Genomic DNA, 19,899 nt, shown 5'->3' with positions numbered 1-19,899 from the left:
AATGGAAATTGTGCTAATTGCTTGACTTGAAATATCTGTTGGTATGTTGAAGAATAGTGGATGAGACCATTCAGGGTCCCAAACATAATCTGATTGTTCTGCTAATACAGTGTCATCAGCTGAATTTTGGAATCTGAATTTTTTTCTTGCTTGTGAGATTAAATCAATTTTATGTGTGAAATAATAAATAATAAACCATGCCAAGATTTTTTGTAAATCGAGTTTAACATTTTGTGAAACGTCGTTACTAGTTAAATTTTCACGGATTATGTTTAAATGTTCGGAAAATATTGCGGTTTCATGTCTTCAGTTGTATGTTTTGATGTTGAAACTGGTAAGTTCCTTGGGATTCTGGTTTTTCTAGTATAGATAGATAGCTATAAATTACTTGAAATACTTCGTTACTCAATATTGAATTTGCTCTTTCTGAATTTTGGTGGTTTTTATTTTTTATGTATTCTGTGAATACTTTTGAAAATTCTATATCTACGTCGTCTGTTTGAAGTAGATACCTATCATGAAATTAACTTGGTGTCTATATTTCTATGGTATAGATTCCGTACTGTTGTGTTAGGTTACATATTCCTTTGAGGTAGTGATCGATAATTTGTCTTTTGATCTTTATTTCTCGAAAATTTGCTGTGCATGGACCAACTCCGCTTTCAAATAAATTTGCGATTAGGTTTTGACAAAATTGTGTTTGTCCTCTATCATCAGTGATTGACTTCATTAAAAATGGGAAGATGGAATTTTCATCTTCGCTTTCTTCATTTTGACTCATTTTTGTGCTTTATAACTGTCAATTTGTAGTTTTCATTGTGTTTTTTTGGTTGGATCCAATTGTATAGACGTACTGGTTTGTTTTTGTATGTTTTTTTTATTCTTCGTTTTCCTTGTTTTGATGATTGTGATGTGGTTTCTGAGTCAGGAAAATAAAGTGTATCATTAACTTGGTAGTTTTTTTTACGGAGTCTTTTAGTCTGTAAAGTTCTTCTAACTGACTTGTTTCTGATTCGGAAACTGCGTTTCTTCATTTTGAAAATCTTCTTCGTGTAATCTGTCTTTGTTTGCTTAAAATTTTTCTTGTGATTTTTTGTCGTTTTGTTCTTATGTATCCTGTTGGCTGTGTGTGTGGAGTGATTACGAGTTCATATTTTTCGTTGTTTATTTCACAATTGTGTAGTATGATTGTTTGTTTATTTCCTAAATTGTCTTGTGACATAAATTTTACGATGACGGATGCAACATTTGGATTCTTAAACTGTTAGTTCTTACGATTTTTTGGTTAGCCTAACTTGGGTCATGTATTTCAAGGTTGGAGAGAAAAGTATATATCGATTCCTGAGAATGATTGTTACTTTCTCGTGGCTAGTCTATGTTAAGGTGTTAACTTACTTTTTCTTACTTAAGGATAGTGATTGTGTTCAAGGGTTGGAGAATAATAAATCGATCCACATGGTTCAAGTGTAATTAGAACACAAGTAGTTCATTAGATACTATTTTAAATTTACTAAGTTTAATTATTAACCTGGGTCAGGTAAGAGGGGGGGGGGTCAAGTGAAGGATGAAATACCGAAGTTCTTCACTAATTATCCTAATTAGAATGGTTGGTGTGATTGAAAAATTTCTATTAGTCTTGGGTCATGAGAAAAGGTTGGATAGCGAATCGACGTTTGAGGTCGTTAGACACTGAATAATTGGGTTGGGGAGAACAAAATTGTTCTTTTTGATCCAAGGATCGTTCTTTTTTATCTTTCAAAATAATGGCTCTGATCTATTGAAACGTAGAGATATTTCATTTAAATAATTGTCATGTAACCTTTTTGAGAATGTTTTTCGTCTAAGTCTACTCTATTTTTGGTTAGTTTTAAGCTATTTTGTTCCTTAAGGTCTTATTTGAGACTTATGGTTGCATCAGACGAGTTAAGATGGGAGGTCAACTCATAGAGTAATTTCAGATAGGGTACACCGTCTGCTCGTCACGCTATCTTATTTTCTGCCGGATAGATTCGTGCAATTTCTTAGTTTCATACCGATCTTAATCTTACTCTTGTATCTCTTAGTCTCAATAGATTGAGAGTATACTGGTTTTGTTACGAGTCGGTCTCTTGGAAAAAGCAACTAAGTTGTAAGTTAAATTCAATCTACTCTGGTGCTGAAGTTACCAGTAATTTCAGCACTTACAAATAAGTGGGTTGTTAGTTAGATGGAGTGTGATTGGTTAGTCTCTAATAATTTATATGGATAAAATATCTAATTTATAACCAATAAAAATATATAGTTTGGATCAGGTTCCACAATCGCCGCAGAGAAATTTCTTTCAAATACTGTTTTATCTAGACCTGATTAGTATTCTATGGGATCAACCGTATACAACTTCACCCCCTAATTATCATGGGGGATAAAATACTGGCTTTTCATAAATCAATTTGGAGGGCAAACTCAATTGATATAATTAACCAAAAAGGTAAAACCAAAATTAGCTATGAATTAAATTTGGTTAATCAACAGTATATAATACGCATTCCTTTTGAAAAGTTTTCTCAAGCAGTATATTCTGCGCTGTTTGTTTGAAATGAATAATTTATGCAATTTCAATTTTCAAATTTATTACGTGGCTAGGGGGAAATCAGAAATACTGTAGATGAAAAGAAAAACCAAAAAAAACGAAGTCTAGTTAACTTCTCGCGCACCTTATTAACGCTTTTAAAATATTTAAAAAGGTTACTTATTGCTAATGCTAGTGAAGCATTATTTTTGGGACACGACACTATTTTTTCTAAACAGTGAATTCCCAGCCCATTCTCGGATGGCCAAAAAAACTTGAAAATTTTCTTGTTAAAGTAACTAGCACAAAAACAAAATTTGACGTGAAAGGCGAATTCGTCACAAACTTGGGATCAAGCTAATATCCTCTCCCCCCCCCCCCCAAACAGACCAAGTTAAGATCCTCCACCCCATCGCTGAATTTAAATTAAATTTGATAAGCGCTGCCTGTAAAAAGCTCAATTCTTATTGGCTGAAAAGTGCCAACTTAGAACCAAGTTAACATCCTCCCCCCTAAGCGTGTTTAGGGGGGAGGATGTTAACTTGGTCCCAAGCTTGGACTACTTTCATTCAAGCAGTAAATCTAACTTAATTGTTTCGGAACTTAGCTAACAAAAATTTAATTGACCCAAAACATTTTTATGCGTATAAATTTTGATTTCATGGAGATACGAAGCAATGAAAGTGCGACTACTTTGATACGCCAAATTTGTTTTGAACTATACGGAAACAATTTGTTTTTCGACTATCCGGGAACAAAATATTTTTTGGTCATCTAAAAAACAATTTCTACTATCCGGGAACAACTAATTTCCTAAATTAAAACAAATCTGAATAGGTGTCATTACATGGACGCGGGGAGCAATCGCCGAGAAAAGTGTTCAAAAATCTCAATTGACTGGAAATTTTTTTTCTAGTATGTGCCTCTGTCGCTCTTACAAAGTTGGAAATCTTCAATTAATTAAGTTCTTCACTGTTTATTCTATTTAGAATCGTTAGTGTGATTAAAAAATTTCTATTAGTCTTGGGTCTTGAGAAAAGGTTGGATAGTGAATCGACGTTTGAGGTCGTTAGACACTATGCTAAATGTGTGGGGGAGGACAAAATTGTTCTGTTTGATCCAAGGATAAGCCTTGATGATCGAGATATAAATTAATGGGATAAAATTTAAATTGTATAAAAATGAAATGGAGATCCAAGGAAAACCTTGATGATCTATTTAGTTTAAAAGGTTTAATTTAAGTAAAAGTAAAAATTAGAATAGATCTTCTTAAAGTAATTTAAAGGTTTAATGATAGAAAAGTTTAGTTTTTGATGTTGTTAGTGTTTTATGATTTGCTGTTATGTTTTAGGTGAAGAAGCTGAGATGAAGAGATGATTTACATATTACTAACAATTTGTGTGTTTAGTAACTAAATTTTATTTTTTATTTTGAATAAACATTTTTTCTAGATATCTTTTTAAATTTACTGGAGAATAAAGGGAACGACTAGGGATGTTTTTATCAGTCGTTATTGTACAATAATAGGTTTTGCGCCTGCAACTATCGGTGAAGATTTTTCTTCGAGATACTATGTTTGCAATTGAAAATCTAAATTCATTGCTTATAAAACTCTAAATATAAAAATTTGTGTTGGCTTTTGCCGTAAGACCATGAACCTTATGGGTAAGTTCCGTTGTAGTCGTATATCGTCTCTTGTCCGAGGATTTTTTTACAATACCGTGTAGTTCTCGTATCGTTCGGAATAATGGCTCTGATCTATTGAGTCGTAGAGACATTTCAATTAATTTATTGTCGTGTAATATTTTTGAGAATGTTTTTCGTCTAAGTCTAATCTATTTTGGTTAGTTCTAAGCTATTTTGTTCGTTAAGGTCTTATTCGAGACTTATGGTCGCATCAGATGAGTTAGGATGGGAGGTCAACTCATAGAGTAATTTCAGATAGGGTACACCGTCTGCTCGTCACGCTAGCTTATTTTCGGCCGAATATGTTCGTGCAATTTCTTAGTCTAATACCGATCTTAACCTTACTCTTATATCTCTTAGTCTCAATAGATCGAGAGTATACTGGTTTTGTTACGAGTCGGTCTCTTGAAAAATGCAACTAAGTTGTAAGTTAAATTCAATCTGCTCTGGTGCTGAAATTACAAGTAATTTCAGCACTTACAAATAAGTGGGTTGTTAGTTAGATGGAGTGTGATTGATTAGTCTTTAATATTTTATAGGGATAAAATATCTAATTTATAACCAATAATAATATATAGTTTGCATCAGGTTCCACAATCGGCGCTGAGATATTTCTTTTAAGTACTATTTTATCTAGACCTGATTAGTATTCTATGGGATCAACCGTATACAACTTCACCCCCTAATCATCATGGGGGATAAAATACTGATTTTTATAAATCATTTTTGAGGGCAAACTCAATTGATATAATTAACCAAAAAGGTAAAATCAAAAATAGCTATGAATTAAATTTGGTTAATCAACAGTATATAATACGCATTCCTTTTGAAAAACTTTCTCAAGCAGTATATTCTGTGCTGTTTGTTTGAAATGAAAAGTTTATGCGAATTCAATTTTCAAATTTTTTACGTGGCTAGGGAGAAATCAGAAATACTGTAGATGAAAAGAAAAACCAAAAAAACGAAGTCTAGTTAATATTTAAAAAAGTTACTTTTTGCTAATGCTAGTGAAGCAGTATTTTTGGGACACGACACTATTTTTTCTAAAAAGTGAATTTCCAGCCCATTCCCGGATAGCCGAAAAAACTTGAAAAGTTTCTTGTTAAAGTGATTAGCAACAAAACAAAATTTGACGTAAAAGGCGAATTCGTCACAAACTTGGCATCAAACTAACATCGAGTTTAGGGGGGAGGATGTTAACTTGGTCCCAAACTTGGACTACTTTCATTCAAGCAGTAAATCTATCTTATTTGTTTCGGAACTTAGCTAACAAAAATTCCATTGACTCAAAACATTTTTATGCGTATAAATTTTGATTTCATGGAGTTACGAAGCAATGAAAGTGCGACTACTTTGATACGCCAAATTTGTTTTGGACTATACGGGAAAAATTTGTTTTTCGACTATCCGGGAACAAAATATTTTTCGGTCATCTAAAAAAATTCTTCTATCCGGGAACAACGATTTTCCTAAAATAAAACAAATCTGAATAGGTGTTTGTGCCTCAAGTATGTGCCTCTGTCGCTCTTACAAAGTTGGAAATATTCAATTAATTAAGTTTTTGGCGTAGATCACAACATTCGCTGATTGCTATGCTTGAGTTTTTTTTTCGTTATTTTCCTGGATGTTTTTCATTTTTCACAACGAGAGAAACGGCTTGAAACAGCTCATTCCACGCATTGAATCAGCGACGAAGCTCAGCTTTGCATCAATTGCGAAACCATAGGATCACAAACTGCATGTCTATGGCGCCCTATTAATGAGCTTTTCTAGAAAGCTGAAATTCTTAGTTTTATTTCCCTGAGTTTTTCGAGGAGAAAAAAAATCATTTTCATCGTAGAAAAATCAATACCCAAACCTCAGCGCAGTTACTTGATAGCTATATAATACACAGTAAAAAAAATAGAACTTTTGCTGACTATTACCGAAAAATTCCGATTCTTAGCGAATTTAAAATTTATCTGAGAAATTTGGCTGAGAATTTTGAAAGTATTTTAATATTCTTCAACAAATTCATTCATAATTCGCAAATTTGAAAACTTTTAAGCAAAATTAATCACTTAGTTTCGCGTAGTTTGCCTTCAATTTATCAAATTATTTTGAATTGAACCTAAAAAAAATCAGACGGCGGAAAACTAATTTAGAGCGGCAACAACTTCTAAGGTTTTCAGCGGAAGAAGCTTTCCTTCTTTAGGATCTTGGAGTGTAAGAGTTTGTATCTCCCTTATGCTTGGTCCCATGCAATTTTGACTCTCTGTGGCAAAGGTTTCAGTTTCCTCCACTTTCCACCAATCCCTTGCTTTTAAGATATGTCGGCTTAACAGCAAGGCTGACAAGTGCAGGAGACAGAATGCGCCAGCTATCACCGAATGAGTAAGTTAAGCCGATGATTATTTACAATCATTAATTAGCAAAAACTGCATTTTAAGCTGAGTTAATGTCAATTAGCGTATTCAAAAAATTGGTAAAGTGAAGTATAAGGCTTGTACGAAAAGAGCAAACCAGTGCGAGCAAGGTTTTTCTAAATGATTCCATACTGAATATGAGTGATTTTTAAGCAAAAAAGGTAATTTGGACTTAATGTAAAAGGTTCAAGGCCTCTTCAATGGTGTTAAGCAAAACAAAAAGCTTGAAGAAGCTATTGGTGAGCATAAGCGGCATCGGGGTGCATCGGCGGTTTTGGGCATCAGCGGCATCGGGGTGCAACTTTGTGTTACGTTTGCAAGAAAAAATTTCATGGAAATCTGACAAGTTCTTGGTCTTTTTTAGCCTCCTGTATGTAACGAATTTGAGTGTGAGGCGTCAGACAACCTGTACAGGCTGATATACTATAAACTGCGTGGTATAGAGGCTTATTAAGGTCACTTTTAAGACCTGGGACTTGGGGATACAAGCTTGTTCGCAGCAAAAAGCCATGTTTCAGGGAACTTTTCCACTTTTTCAAATAAAAATTAGGACGTTATATTCCAGTCTGCACAGCAAATTGTACTCCTGTTTTTGCAGCTCTCTTACGGGTCGTATGTATGCATCATTGACAGTTTTCACTTGTACAATTGAGTCTCCTCAAAGGAAATTTTTTTGATTCGTCAAGTTTTCCATTCAAGTGGTCATTTGTTATCGTGTTTTCCACTTTGATTCCTGAGCCAATCACAAAACATCTTTATTCTATCTGGATCGTGAATAAGTAATGGGCGTTATCAGTTCATTTCATTAGGTTCACTCACAAGAGATACAAGGTGCGGGGTTTTAAAACAGCTTCGAATTAAATTGACTTAGTTTTTTTTTATAAAATCTAAGCATATGAGTTTCAAAAAAAATAGATAAACTTAGAATTCTTTTAAATTTTTGAACAATTTATGATCGCAACTCTTGATAAAAAAAACCCAATGCGAGAAAACTATATCAGTAGGTGAAACTTTTTTTGCTGTGAAATTTGATAATTAATTTTTTTTTTCGAAATTAGAAGTCAATCACACTTTTGGCGACTTTAACAGTTGTGCTTTTTGACAGTGGAGTGGAATTTGCCCTCCTTCAAACAAAAGAAATGAACTGAACTTAAAAAGATCAATTTCTTTCCGCAAAGATTTTTCAGAACACTTCTTCACGAAACTGCCCTTTTGTGTGACACACACTTGAAACAAGCTAAAAAAAAAGTTTTTTGCAAAAACTGATTATTCGTCTTCAACTTCCTGCTTTCATTAATACTGAAAAAATAATTTTTGAGTGCTATTAAATTGCAGTATTTTTACTGAAAAAAAAATTTAAAACAAAATTCATCTCGGCCTTTCTAAAAAGCTTCACTGCTTTCCTCAAATATCCTGCAAATAAATCAGCTAGCTTATTTGTTCTAGCCATTCAGTGCTTAATTTGATCACATAAGGCACACTTAATTATAAAAAGACCTCCTTTCGATCTGTCTTTCTTTCGCATTCATATGAAGATTTGTTTGAATTCAGATTTTGCCTGTTAGTTTAAAATGATTTTTAAGATAGATAGATAGATAGATACTTAAATTAGTTATAGAATTACATCTATAAATCGTAATAAGACATATCAAATTAAACTATATGTCATGAAGTCTGCGCAGCAGGCGATAAGGAAATATTTTCATTTGCCTCTCCATCTTACAGCGAGCAATAGGTGGATCACGACAGCGCAGGTTGTTTGCTGAGTAGGTAGAACGTGTCGGAACTAAATCAAACAACAGATGATCAGCACCCGTTTGGAGGATTGCATCGTAGAGTTTTTGGTCAGCTCTTCTAATAGTTGCAGATATTGGTTCATAAGTATCAGTAACGCCGAGCCTTATTGCACGTCTTTGAAACAAATTTATCTTCTCTAGATCTTTAACATTTGAACCACCCCTAACATTAATGCCATAGTAAAGCTTTGGGATAATAAAAGCACGATACAAAATAGCAAGTTCGTCCTTCGAATAACCGATTTTACCAAGGCGCCAGATTGAAAAAAATATAGAATTCGATTGTTTAACAGCTTTAACAATATGCTTAGAAAAACGAAATTTGGAGTCAATCGTAAACCCCAGCACTTTGAGGTCATCAACAACCTCAATGCCCTCAACCATATGTATGGCATTAATGCCACTATGGTTGAAAATGATACGCATTTCCTTGGAAGATTTTTGAACATTGAGAAACAAGTTTCTTGCGTCAAATTGGTGACAGAGCGAACTAATAACTTCCCGAGCATTGTCAGCGCTATTGCAGCCAGCTACAAGAGGATTGTTATCGTCAGCATAAGTTGATAACGTGGTGGAATTATCTGAAACATCAATAGCATGGGTAGAGCAATTGTAAGGAGGCGGACCAAGGACAGTGCCCTGAGGGACACCCTGATTAGTATACAAAACAGTTGAATCCAAGCCATTGAGAGATGTATAATGGGCTCTATTTTGCAAGAAGTTAATGATTACGTTGACAACCGCAGGATCGACTACTGGGACAATATTCATTACTCCTTCTATAACACTCTTGTGGGAAATAGTATCAAAAGCTTTTGACATATCTAGAGAAAAGAAGCGAACATAATCATAGTTTTCACGGAAATTCCAGAGATGATGTTGCAGCCTAATGAGCATACAGGAAGTAGAAGAATGTTTACCAAAACCATACTGGTTACGTGTAAGCCATCTGTTATAAGGGCCTTGCAGATAGTTCTGGTAAATTAACCTTTCAAACACTCTGGACATAACAGAAGTAACAGAGACAGGCCTCAAATCCTTTGGCTGCTTTGGAGACGAAACTTTTGGCAAGGGAGATATTTTTGCAAGCAAAACTCCGGGAAAATACCTTGTTCCAAGCACAAGTTGAACATATGACAATAGATTTCGGCCAAATTGTGAGCATTGTCCTTAAAGATCCAAAACGGCAGAGCGTCTCGATGTGCCGTTTTAAGCTTTTCTCGATGTGTATTTTCTTCACAACAAGCACGTACTTGCGAATAACATAAGCAAACATTGAAAACTGCCTGTGACACAATGTAGAGAATGTTCTCCGCTTTTTTTCTCACCTTTACACTTTCGTATTTAACAAAGATAATAAACTGAACATGAAAAACATCAAACCACAAAAAAGTAAATTTGAGCCTGACATATAAGATTCTGAACTTAAGTCATCGACCCAATAAACATTAAGCTAACTTCGAACAGTGACGCATACGTAACAATTCAGTGCAAAATTAAAGTTTTTTTTCAATAATTTTTTGTGAAAAACGTTTCAACAAACTAATAAAACTCAAACTCTGCAAAAAATCAATAGCTTCAGAAATTTCGTTCAGGGAAATAAAATAAAGCTGAGCAAAAAGAGTCCATGCTAAAAGAACTACGTCCACGAAAATAAACCGACGGATGATACTAAAAAAGCAGAAATTTTCAAATTTGAAAAAAGTTTCCGACCCGATTTGAACCACACGCTGTTGTCGCCTCAAGCAAGTGTGTTACTCTACACCAGATGCACTGGGTGGTAGATTAGTTTTGAATGTCTAACGCGGTTGCAACACCCTAGCTTATCGAACGGGTAAACACTAATAAGTTAAGGTTCTTTGAATTTCAAGATTTACTTATGAGTGGCCTTCTTTACTGAAATTTATACTATTTAGACACAATGCGAAGCAGAGTTTCTCACCATTTGCGATACAAAAATTTAAGCCTGTGGAATACAGCGTAAAAAGTTACTTAAATTGGCAATAGATTTTTTTCTGGCATGGAAGTTTAATGTAAAAACAAAATTAAGAATTTCAAAACTAACTTCCAAAAAAATTTTTTAAAATGAAAAAAAAAAAAATGTCATGGATTCTAATAACTTCACCGGAATATATAGAAAGCACTTTAAATTTTAGTTTATAGATGCCTAAGTGTTAGGCAAAACTGGTGCTGCGGCAACAAAGCCAACAAAAAACAAGCAAATCGAAGTCCAAAATTTTTTTGAATCCCGTTAAGTTTTCCGTTTACAAAGAAACGGGTCCTGGTCGATTCAAACCATTGACTTTTCCATTCCACATGCCCGAAGTAACGCCTAGTTTTTGTATATTTATGGATCAAGAGTAAAACGATTCAAGTCATTCTGTTAAATTAGTTGTTAGGCCGAAAAAGTATATTCCGATTTCTTAACGCTTGCAAACCGCAAGTTTAAAATAACTAGCCGAGGTCATTTTCTGAAACTGAACTTAAGAAATCAAACGTCAACCGCGAATAATCAAATTTGAGTGTGAATAAATTTAGATGATTTTTCCTGAAAAACAAACAAAAAATACTATCACGGCCTATACACTTGAAAATCAAATGACGTTAATAAATCTAAATTCATAATTTTTGTTTTATTAACTATATCTATTGTACAAAATAGAAAGCAATGGACATACGCAGCGTATAGCTCTCAAAAATTATCTTCAGTTCCGAAAAGTAACCTGTCGCTTTGCGGTGCGTGACTCTGTCCAATGCACTTTTCATAAGAATGATAAATTCCTGGAAATTTTGAATAATGAGTACAGCTGGTTTGGTTCGAATTCAGTTGTGAGTTTCAGTAGCTGGTGAACCAAGAGTTAATTTAGTTTTGCTTTCTAAATTTCTACTCCTCTTCCTCTTCTTGTTGCGCCTGGTGATGTTGTCGATGATTCGAGGGCGGGTCTGGCAGGTGAACCCTGCCTCTTAGCAGACTCTCGAATGTAGCCCCAGTCACTGGTCTGCGGAATTCAAATTCTTCACTCATCTGTTGATGTTCCTCGAGGGATATAGACACTGCTCCTCCACCTAAGCATTTGAACTCTTCGCATCATATTTTGTTCTAGTACCATATGGAAAAAACTTTGGATTCAAAAGTTTTTTTTAATGATGTTAGGCATCCCAAAGAAACTCCGTAATATACCATACTGAACCCTTTCAGTCAAGAATTGAGCCACAGCTTCACAATTCCACTGTGCAATTAATCTACTTTTTCAATTATAAAGATAAAACTAGAAAGTACGGGGAAAACGCTATGAGATAGCTGTTTCTTCTGGCTACCGCGGGCTTTGCAACCTTTTTATGAAAGAAATATCGGAAAGTTTCATTAAATTGCTATATATCAAAAACTGCAAATTGCTTTTTATGATTCCGCGCATGTGTTAATGTTGATTGCTATGTTGTTTGAAACAAATAGCTTTTTTCGGTTCATTTGAATTAAACTGAGTTAACTTATCACTTTTCGAATGTCAAAGCAAATGCTATCAAAAAGCCGTAAGTGTTCCCCAAAGGTGGCACCAAATTTTGCGAATTAGGTTAGAAAAAAAAAGAATATCGTAGTATATAACTGAAGGTAATACAAAAACCTCATAAGATAAAGACGTCTAGCAACCCTGTGTACCTGCAGATGTGGATGATATCATTCCTCGTGCAGACGTTATTACAAGTCGAACGTCAAAGCACATGCTATCAAAAAACTATAACGGTGCCCCAAAAGTCGAACCAAAGTTGAAAATCCAGGTTAAAAAAGAAGTTCTCAATAATACAATAAGCTGACGCTAGTGAAAAAATTATGAACATTTGAGTGAGAAAACGAATTTTGCAACTATTTTTGGAAACTATCTAACAAAAACAATTGAGCATTAGCAAACTTTTCGAAAAAAAGCACATCGCCAATATTAACAGAGAGGCGAAGCTGAGCTTCGCAAACACTGGCGAGAACACAAAAAAAGCAGGTGTATAATGTGAAATCAGAAAAGATAGAAATAAGCCTCGAATTAGTTAAACTTTTCTACCTATGGGTTTCGAACCTGCAACCTCGACAATTGGAGTCTCACGCCCTGCCCTCTCGGCCACGAACGCGCAACAACCGGCAAACATTAATCACTTATAAAGCAGCTAAATATGCTAAATTGCCAATCCGATGCAGCAAAAGTGGCACCAAATACAAACAGACAATTTTGCAAGTAATAGTTTGGAATGTAACAATAATGAATGTGTTCACAACTAATTTTGCATGTAATAAATTGGGAAGCATAAAGCCACATTGTGTATAAAATATGCATTGCCAAAAATTGCGAAATATATCCAGTTAGAAAAAGTCTGAAATAGAGTTTTTATCATTGTTATGTTGTTTGAAACAACTAGCTTTTTTCATTTCATTTGATGAATTTAAAATGCATCAACTGAGTTAACTTATTACTATTCGAATGTCAAAGCACATGCTATCAAAAAGCCGTACAGGTGCCCCAAAAGTGCCACCAATATTTGCGTATTAGGTTAGCAAAAAAGAATAGTCGTAGTATAACACTAACGCTCTCTAAAGTTCGCTAGTGTAATGAAAACTCCCTTTGGTAATATAAAAAACCTCATAAGATAAAGACGTCTAGCAACCCCTGTGTACCTGGAGATGTGGATGATATCATTCCTCGTGCAGACATTCCAGTTGCACTGGAAGACGAATGAGAAGGCGGCGTAAAGGAAGAGGGAGGTGTATTAGCAGTGTTGTCTGTTCTTCTGCTAGCTGAGTAATGGTATTGGCCTGATAATAGAACAACACGTTTGCCGACGAATAAAAACACGACTAAAATATTAAATTTAAGTGTGCTGGACTTAGAGTTTTGAAACTACGAAATGCTCAGACAACCTTGCATTGAAATTCTACATTTGGTTTGAAAAAAAACGACCAAAAAATAAAGCACCACACATTTGAAATCACGAATTCGCAAAATCACAATTTAGCAACAACCCAGAACTTAATTAGTTCTTCGTTTTCTACCACAATGATCACCTCTGGTGCTGACTCCTTCGACTGACACCAGAGTAGCTCTCTCTGGCCACTGCTGCCTCCACTGAGTCGTTGACCTGACAGCTCCTGTCCCTTGTGATTGAACCTGAAAAATTGATGTGCCTCAAAAAACGGAAAATTGTAAGCCCATTTGTACTGCCAAATAGCAGCCTTTTTAAACAATTTCAAAAACTTACTTAATTAAAAAAACAGCCGACCAGCAGCTGGAAGTGTTCCTGAACATTACAAAAAACAGCCATTACTTTGCCACACCTTAAATTGAATTCTCTAAAACTGTTATCATTGACTTTTTTCGTAGAATAAACCCACTGGCAATCTTGAACAAAAGGTTTTCCAAAAAAATAAAGTGATCTTCAAAATGCAGATTACTGACCTGCGGTGACTCATTGTGGTGCTGTTCAGGTGGCATGGCTATTCTTGCGTATTCGTCCGAGTCAATGGACTTGCAGAAGTGGATGGCGTACTTCAGTTTCTCTGCCAACACTGGCTTGCAGGAGTATTCTGGTAGTTTCAGCAGGAAGAAACATGTGTAGGACTCTGGCAGATAGTAGTCCGCAGGTTGGAATTTGTCCAAGACCTATAATTTACACTTTACTTTGAACCTGAACTGGTTCATATGGCACAGAAGAGAAAAAAACATCACTGCATTGTCGTATGGATTGTTTCAAACTACTGTTTTAAACCAAACGCTGTTTTCGAAAGAAATTGCTTAAATCGCTTTCAAAATAGCTTTTGTTTTTGAAAGAAATAGCTTATTAATGACGAATACTGTGTCCGTCGTGAATACACTTTGCAACAGTATCGCTCACTCGTTAGAAACCATTAGAAAAGAAAACTTCTGGAACAACTGCTGTGCCAGCTTAAGATTCTGAAAAAAGGCGCAACTGACGGAGAGAAGCGAAAAGTAGCGAACATTTGAAAATCAGCGAACATGTAACGACCACTAGCGACCAGTCGCTAGAATAGCGACCCAGTGGTCACCCTGAATTGACACCACAGCCTTTGAATCAGTCTCGATTTGCATTCATTCCTAACTTGGTTTCTAGATATTATTTCTTGCCGTTGTTTTCTTTCATGGTTTCACCGTAAAACACAGCGAGGAAGCTTGCCTGTATGACGAAGTCTCTGCCCCTGAAGTCGGCAATTGTCCGTGGGAGCCTAGTCCTTCCCCATACAAATCGCAGAAATAGAGATCTCTCCCTGTCTGAAAACTCTTCCTCCATTAATTCCCAGAACCACTTCACCAAAGGCGCATTTGCGGACACTCCTTTGTACGATGCGACTGAGCGTAGCAGTGACACTGATATCTCCGGGCGACCACATACTTGTGTCTCCATTTCCTGTGGGGTGAAGAGGGAGAGTAGGGAGACTGGGATGACCCGAGCCATTCCCTCTCTCACGACTCCCACACATTCGTCGAACTCATGCAACCTGAACAGCAAAGCGCACTCCTGTTTCAAATATTATTTCAACCTCAATTCAACTTTCTACGAGCAGAACATGTTAACCAGGAAGTTGAAAACAATATTTTTGAACTTATGAAAATTGGTCTGAAATATTTCACAAGCCAGCGCACTACATTCCTACCGATAGCAATTACGAATATATTTGTCTCTGGTTTGCTACCTGTAGTGTATGGCCTGTGCTATGTACTGTGGCAGATTATCCTTCGTCACTCTATCATGACTGGATGGGGACTGGAGTCTGTGTGATTGGCCAGTGCAGCTGTCCACTGTGAAGGCCATCTCCAGGCTATCCAACTCACTCACTCCAGATGAGTCACCTGACCAACCTTGGTGACTCTCTTTTTCTTCCGCCTCAGCTAGATTCCGCAGGTACATAAGACTGGGCAGGAAGCTCTTATCCATCTGGAGAGCAGACAAAGTTTTAAAAGAAAAAATAATTAACATCTAACTTAATGGTTACGCATGGAAATCCAAGGAACCTAACAGATTTAAAAATTATTGTATGACTGAAACGGAAACGAAAAACGGCGTATTCATTTCCTATCCTACCACAAGAACACCCTCTATATTAGTAAAGTTTTTCATTTAACACGCCAATGAACACACATGGCGATAGACAGATCCTTGAACTCAAATCACCATAACACAGAACAGCTGATTTAATTTTGATTAAAAGAAAAAACTTAGCAAACAACCAGTTGGAAAAGAGTCAATGAACGCAAGTTAACAGAAAAAAGAATGACTTTGTTAAAACATAGCCGATCGAAGAACTTTCGAATTTCAAAGAAAAAATAGATGCCCTTTAAGCTCTTTGAACTTATAGAACGATTTATGATTGGAGCTTTTTTGATAACATTAAACCAACTTCAGAAAACTGGATCAACAGGTAAAGTTTTTATTCCGCTGGAAATCTAAAAATTGAATTCCACTTTCAAAACTGGAAATCATTCACCTGTTTTTGTGCCATTTCCACGTTCGCATTTGGAGAGTGCTACTTACATCACTTTCAGCAGATGAATTTCAATTGAACTCAAAAAGTGCATATATACTTAAAAGCGTCAATAATTTAAGACTATTTCCTCAAAAAAAATCAGCAAGACCTGTATAAGAGTCTTCACTACGTTCATTACTCTTTCGAAATCAAAAGATAAACCGCGAAAAGGTAATTTGAGCCTGAACAAATTTTAGACTTTTCCTGAAAAGAAAAATCATCCGACCTATATAAGAGTCTGAACTACGTTCAACGACTCTTAAAAATCCATGAATTACAATGTTTAACAACAAACTCAGATCATTTCGGTCAAGTGCATTAGTTCAATGCGTATAACTTTACCTCCGTGAGGTCTGCCAGTTGTAACGGCATGCCTGCAAGTAGCTTCCACATGGGCTCAGCCAAAGAGAGAGAAAGAGGGCTTCCAGTTCGGATGGCAATTCCCATCAGGATGCCCAGAAAACGCAGGTACTGGGTCCTCTTCTAAACACGTAGTAGAATGATTGAGAAGTTTTCTACGGTCAAATTTAGATGTATTCTGATGTCAAATTATCAAAAAAAAAATCAAGGAAAATTTCTTCTTATTTTGATACAGTCATTTGAGCTCCATTTCTAACCGAATTCGCCACTTTTTTGTCTTTTTAATGCTTAATTTCCACTGTTTTCTCCTCCGTCTTAGTGATTTTTTTGACAATTTAATTTTATCATTGGAGTAATATATCATCCCGTAAATGTACTTTGAGCAAAGGTGAGGGGTTAAGCAACAGACAGTCGTCCTGACTGGAGCCGGCATCAATGCCCATTCCCAATGCTTGATGTCTAGCATTGGGTGTGTCTATGAACAGGGGTAGGAACAGACGTCTCTCTCCCTCCGTGAGTTCTTCGCACATCTCAGCAATTGATTCGCTGTACCCTCCCCCACAGTCATCTACACTTTCGCCCACAAATTTCACCTGAAGTACGACTAATTTCACCATTACCGGTTTTTGAAAGTCAAGAGTAATTAACAAGAGCGCGAACTGATAAATAGTTCGTAACGCTTAAATTCGTAATATTTGACATTCTAAGCTTCTCTATGGGCGTCATTTCGTTACAAGAGACATTAAGAAATTTGATTTATCTCATGTTAGGAAAGACGCTGTTGGCACCGAAACGCTATAAATGAAAAACGGTCAAAAATTAGAAAAAAACTAAAAGCTTAATTTACAGAGATTATGAGTCCCACACACTAACCACTCAGCCATGGACGCTTAATTAATCACAAACACTAGCCACCAATAAAGCATAGGACAGATGCTATGATATGTCCAATGCTACAGATCATAATTATAGCAAAAGTGCCACCAAATAAGTGAACACTTTCAAAGAACATTTTAATTTGCAAGTTATGTTAGAAAAAAAGAAGGTTCGTACCAATCCACTAACGCTCGAAAACTTGCGAGTGTAAAAAAAATGGTACAATAAAAGCATACCTTCCACGCTCTATGCGGCAGAAACAGTGAGTCCGCTTGGCCATAATGCACTACACTTTGAGATGCCTGTGCGAACACAGTTTTCGAGGCCAGTACATCCAGCACACTCCCTGAAGTTCCATGGAGACTTCTACAGCAAAACTAGGTTAAGCTTGCTATAAATCCGAGGAATGAGAGAAATATAATTTCAAGCTTTTTATGCGGAAGTAAAATGGAAAACTTATTCAAAATTCATTATATTATGCATTTCGATGCTCCTTTACTATCAACATTGATCCAAATCCTAACGATTTTTTTTTCGCATAAAACTAAAAACAAGTTTTCTTTTTCATAAAATGACAACTCAGATGAACGTACCCAGATGACGAGGAAAAGTTCAATTCTGCTGCTGTGGACTCTGAGAACTTTTTATTCTTCAGCAACATCCTGTTCAGTTCCAGCACTGGCCCATGATGCTTATCTCTGACCATTGTACTCTGGACCACCTTCTTAAATGCCATCTCTTTTCCCGAACTCAGAAGTACCCCTCTGAGGGATCCGAGGGGAGATGGGGGAGTGAGGTCTAGCATGTGGAGACATCCACAGAAGAGGTCACTGAGATGGTGCAATAGAATCAGTCGGCCACAGAGAGCAGCCATGCCACCGCGCACACTCTTAAGCAAACAATTTTTCTGCTAATTTGACTACATCTAAGGCGCGTTAATTTTAGCAAAAGTAAATATTTACCTTAGATGGATTTGAAAAGCTGAAAAATTTGGACAAGATCCTACCTTTGAACTCCTGTGATCTTCAGCTATACATTTCAAGAAAGTTTCACACGCTTCTAGATGCTGCCTAACAAAACTTGGCATACCGTTCACTGTTAAACGGCATCAATACCAACACCAATATAAAGCAACAACACCAATATAAACCCCCCGTCAATTACACAGAGAAAAAAAAAACGTCATTACAGCAATCATGGATCGAACTCTGGACTGCACTTTATCGTAAGGATTGTCTCACCTGCAGGAGACTGTACTCCAGTGGGATCTCCTGTGGCATCTCCACCTGTCTCTCCTTGCTCGTCTTACCCGTGGACCAAGCCAGAGAATGTGCAGATCCACTTGAGATCTTGTTCATGTTCTTTCCTACAAACGGACACATATCTAATACACAGAGGCGAAGCTTGCGTTGGAGAAAACGACTGACAACATAACAATACTATCACAAGTTCGCTCGTGTAAAAAAAGGGTTCATTGCAAGCTATGACTCAAATATCCATGTAGGACCCTCAAGCCACAAAATGCATTTGCTACCAATCAAATTCTTGATTATCAGTGCACTTCGCTAACTTACACGAAAAAAAAATGCAAAAAGTCTCTAGGAAAAAAAGGATAAAATATAAAAGGGGCCCTTCCGTTTAGGTACGGTCGTGCACAAGCTGGATAGGGCCCATACCAGCATTATTTAACTACATCAATGAATAATATTGCAGGAATTAAGTCAAGTCACCATTTAATGCGTTGTCAATAAAGGTATTTACTTCAACTGTCCCTCCTCTATCATAGCACTAAATGAATTGCCTATGAATTGCGTTTTACGCAGTTATCTGCACCCCCGTATACAAAGGATAGCGCACCTGAGCAGGTCGCAGCTTATCTTAGTTCTTATATAGTTTATTGTTTCTGAGTAGCTTTCATGCCTTTTTTCACTAAGTTTTTCAGCTATGCGCTGCATTGTCCGTGTAGCTGCTGGTGCAGCACCACCAATGCAGCCAAAAACGAGCGTTCTGTTCAACTTGTAGCACTTTCTGTTGGTATTTTTAGTGATTCGTGGCACTTATAGGCGTCTTTCATTAGTCTCTGTGAAGTTCTTGCGTGTGGGTTGAAGACTTTGACATCAAAGAAAGTTCAGCTAAACCTAGAGCCCCATAATCCGTTTGCTTTTAATCTAGTCGAGCGTCTTCATCAGTTGTGGTTGAATTGTTGACAAAGCTCTCGCCTTGCAACGACTGAAGTTTCGGCTCGATTTCAACATCATAGCAAACCTCGCTCATGAGGTTGGCGAAGGTATCTCTGATTTCGTCATGCCTCATGTGGATGTATCCGCCCTTCTCACAGTGAACGGCGTGGGTAAGGTCGAAAGATTGACCACATGCACATGTGAGAGGAATGTTGATTGGTTCCCATCCATATCTGAGATAAATTCCATCCCGGAATTCGGATTTATTTAGGTTGAAATTATATCTGCTAACTGGCAGTGCGTTTAACCAGTTTGAGGCTCTCTTTTCGCAGGCCAGCTCAAGTGCGTATTTTTCACTGTCACTCAAGTTGTTCAAAATGTTAGTTCTCTTTTGGTTTGTTCTTTCAGTTTTAAGTGTTTTAATTTGTATAGATTTTTTCTTGCTCAGATATGGCTGTTAATGGGTCGTATGTGTGTAAGACTGACGATTTTTAAGTGACCACTCTAAAAAATTCTCATAGTCAGA

The 19,899-nt window shown here is 36.4% G+C and overlaps 1 protein-coding gene across 1 annotated transcript in view; it reads right to left on the bottom strand.

Annotated features, from left to right (window-relative positions):
• Positions 1 to 11,034: 11,034 nt before the first annotated feature.
• Positions 11,035 to 19,899, bottom strand: part of LOC134851003 (E3 ubiquitin-protein ligase HERC2-like) — a 71,622-nt gene continuing 62,757 nt past the window's right edge. Inside the window, exons 32-42 of the mRNA XM_063866873.1 lie at positions 18,435 to 18,559; positions 17,787 to 18,082; positions 17,430 to 17,559; positions 16,695 to 16,910; positions 16,300 to 16,440; positions 15,127 to 15,368; positions 14,610 to 14,931; positions 13,874 to 14,077; positions 13,483 to 13,585; positions 13,096 to 13,233; positions 11,035 to 11,501 (exon numbers count right to left, since the gene is read on the bottom strand). Coding sequence (XP_063722943.1) covers positions 11,320 to 11,501; positions 13,096 to 13,233; positions 13,483 to 13,585; positions 13,874 to 14,077; positions 14,610 to 14,931; positions 15,127 to 15,368; positions 16,300 to 16,440; positions 16,695 to 16,910; positions 17,430 to 17,559; positions 17,787 to 18,082; positions 18,435 to 18,559 — 2,099 coding nt within the window. The 3' untranslated portion in view covers positions 11,035 to 11,319. The remainder of the gene's footprint in view (positions 11,502 to 13,095; positions 13,234 to 13,482; positions 13,586 to 13,873; positions 14,078 to 14,609; positions 14,932 to 15,126; positions 15,369 to 16,299; positions 16,441 to 16,694; positions 16,911 to 17,429; positions 17,560 to 17,786; positions 18,083 to 18,434; positions 18,560 to 19,899) is intronic.

The sequence above is a fragment of the Symsagittifera roscoffensis genome, chromosome 7 (assembly GCF_963678635.1).
Source record: "Symsagittifera roscoffensis chromosome 7, txSymRosc1.1, whole genome shotgun sequence".
In the NCBI taxonomy this organism is placed as follows: Eukaryota; Metazoa; Xenacoelomorpha; order Acoela; family Convolutidae; genus Symsagittifera; species Symsagittifera roscoffensis.
Note: the sequence above shows the minus strand (reverse complement) of the source record. Positions and strands in the feature narration are given on the sequence as shown.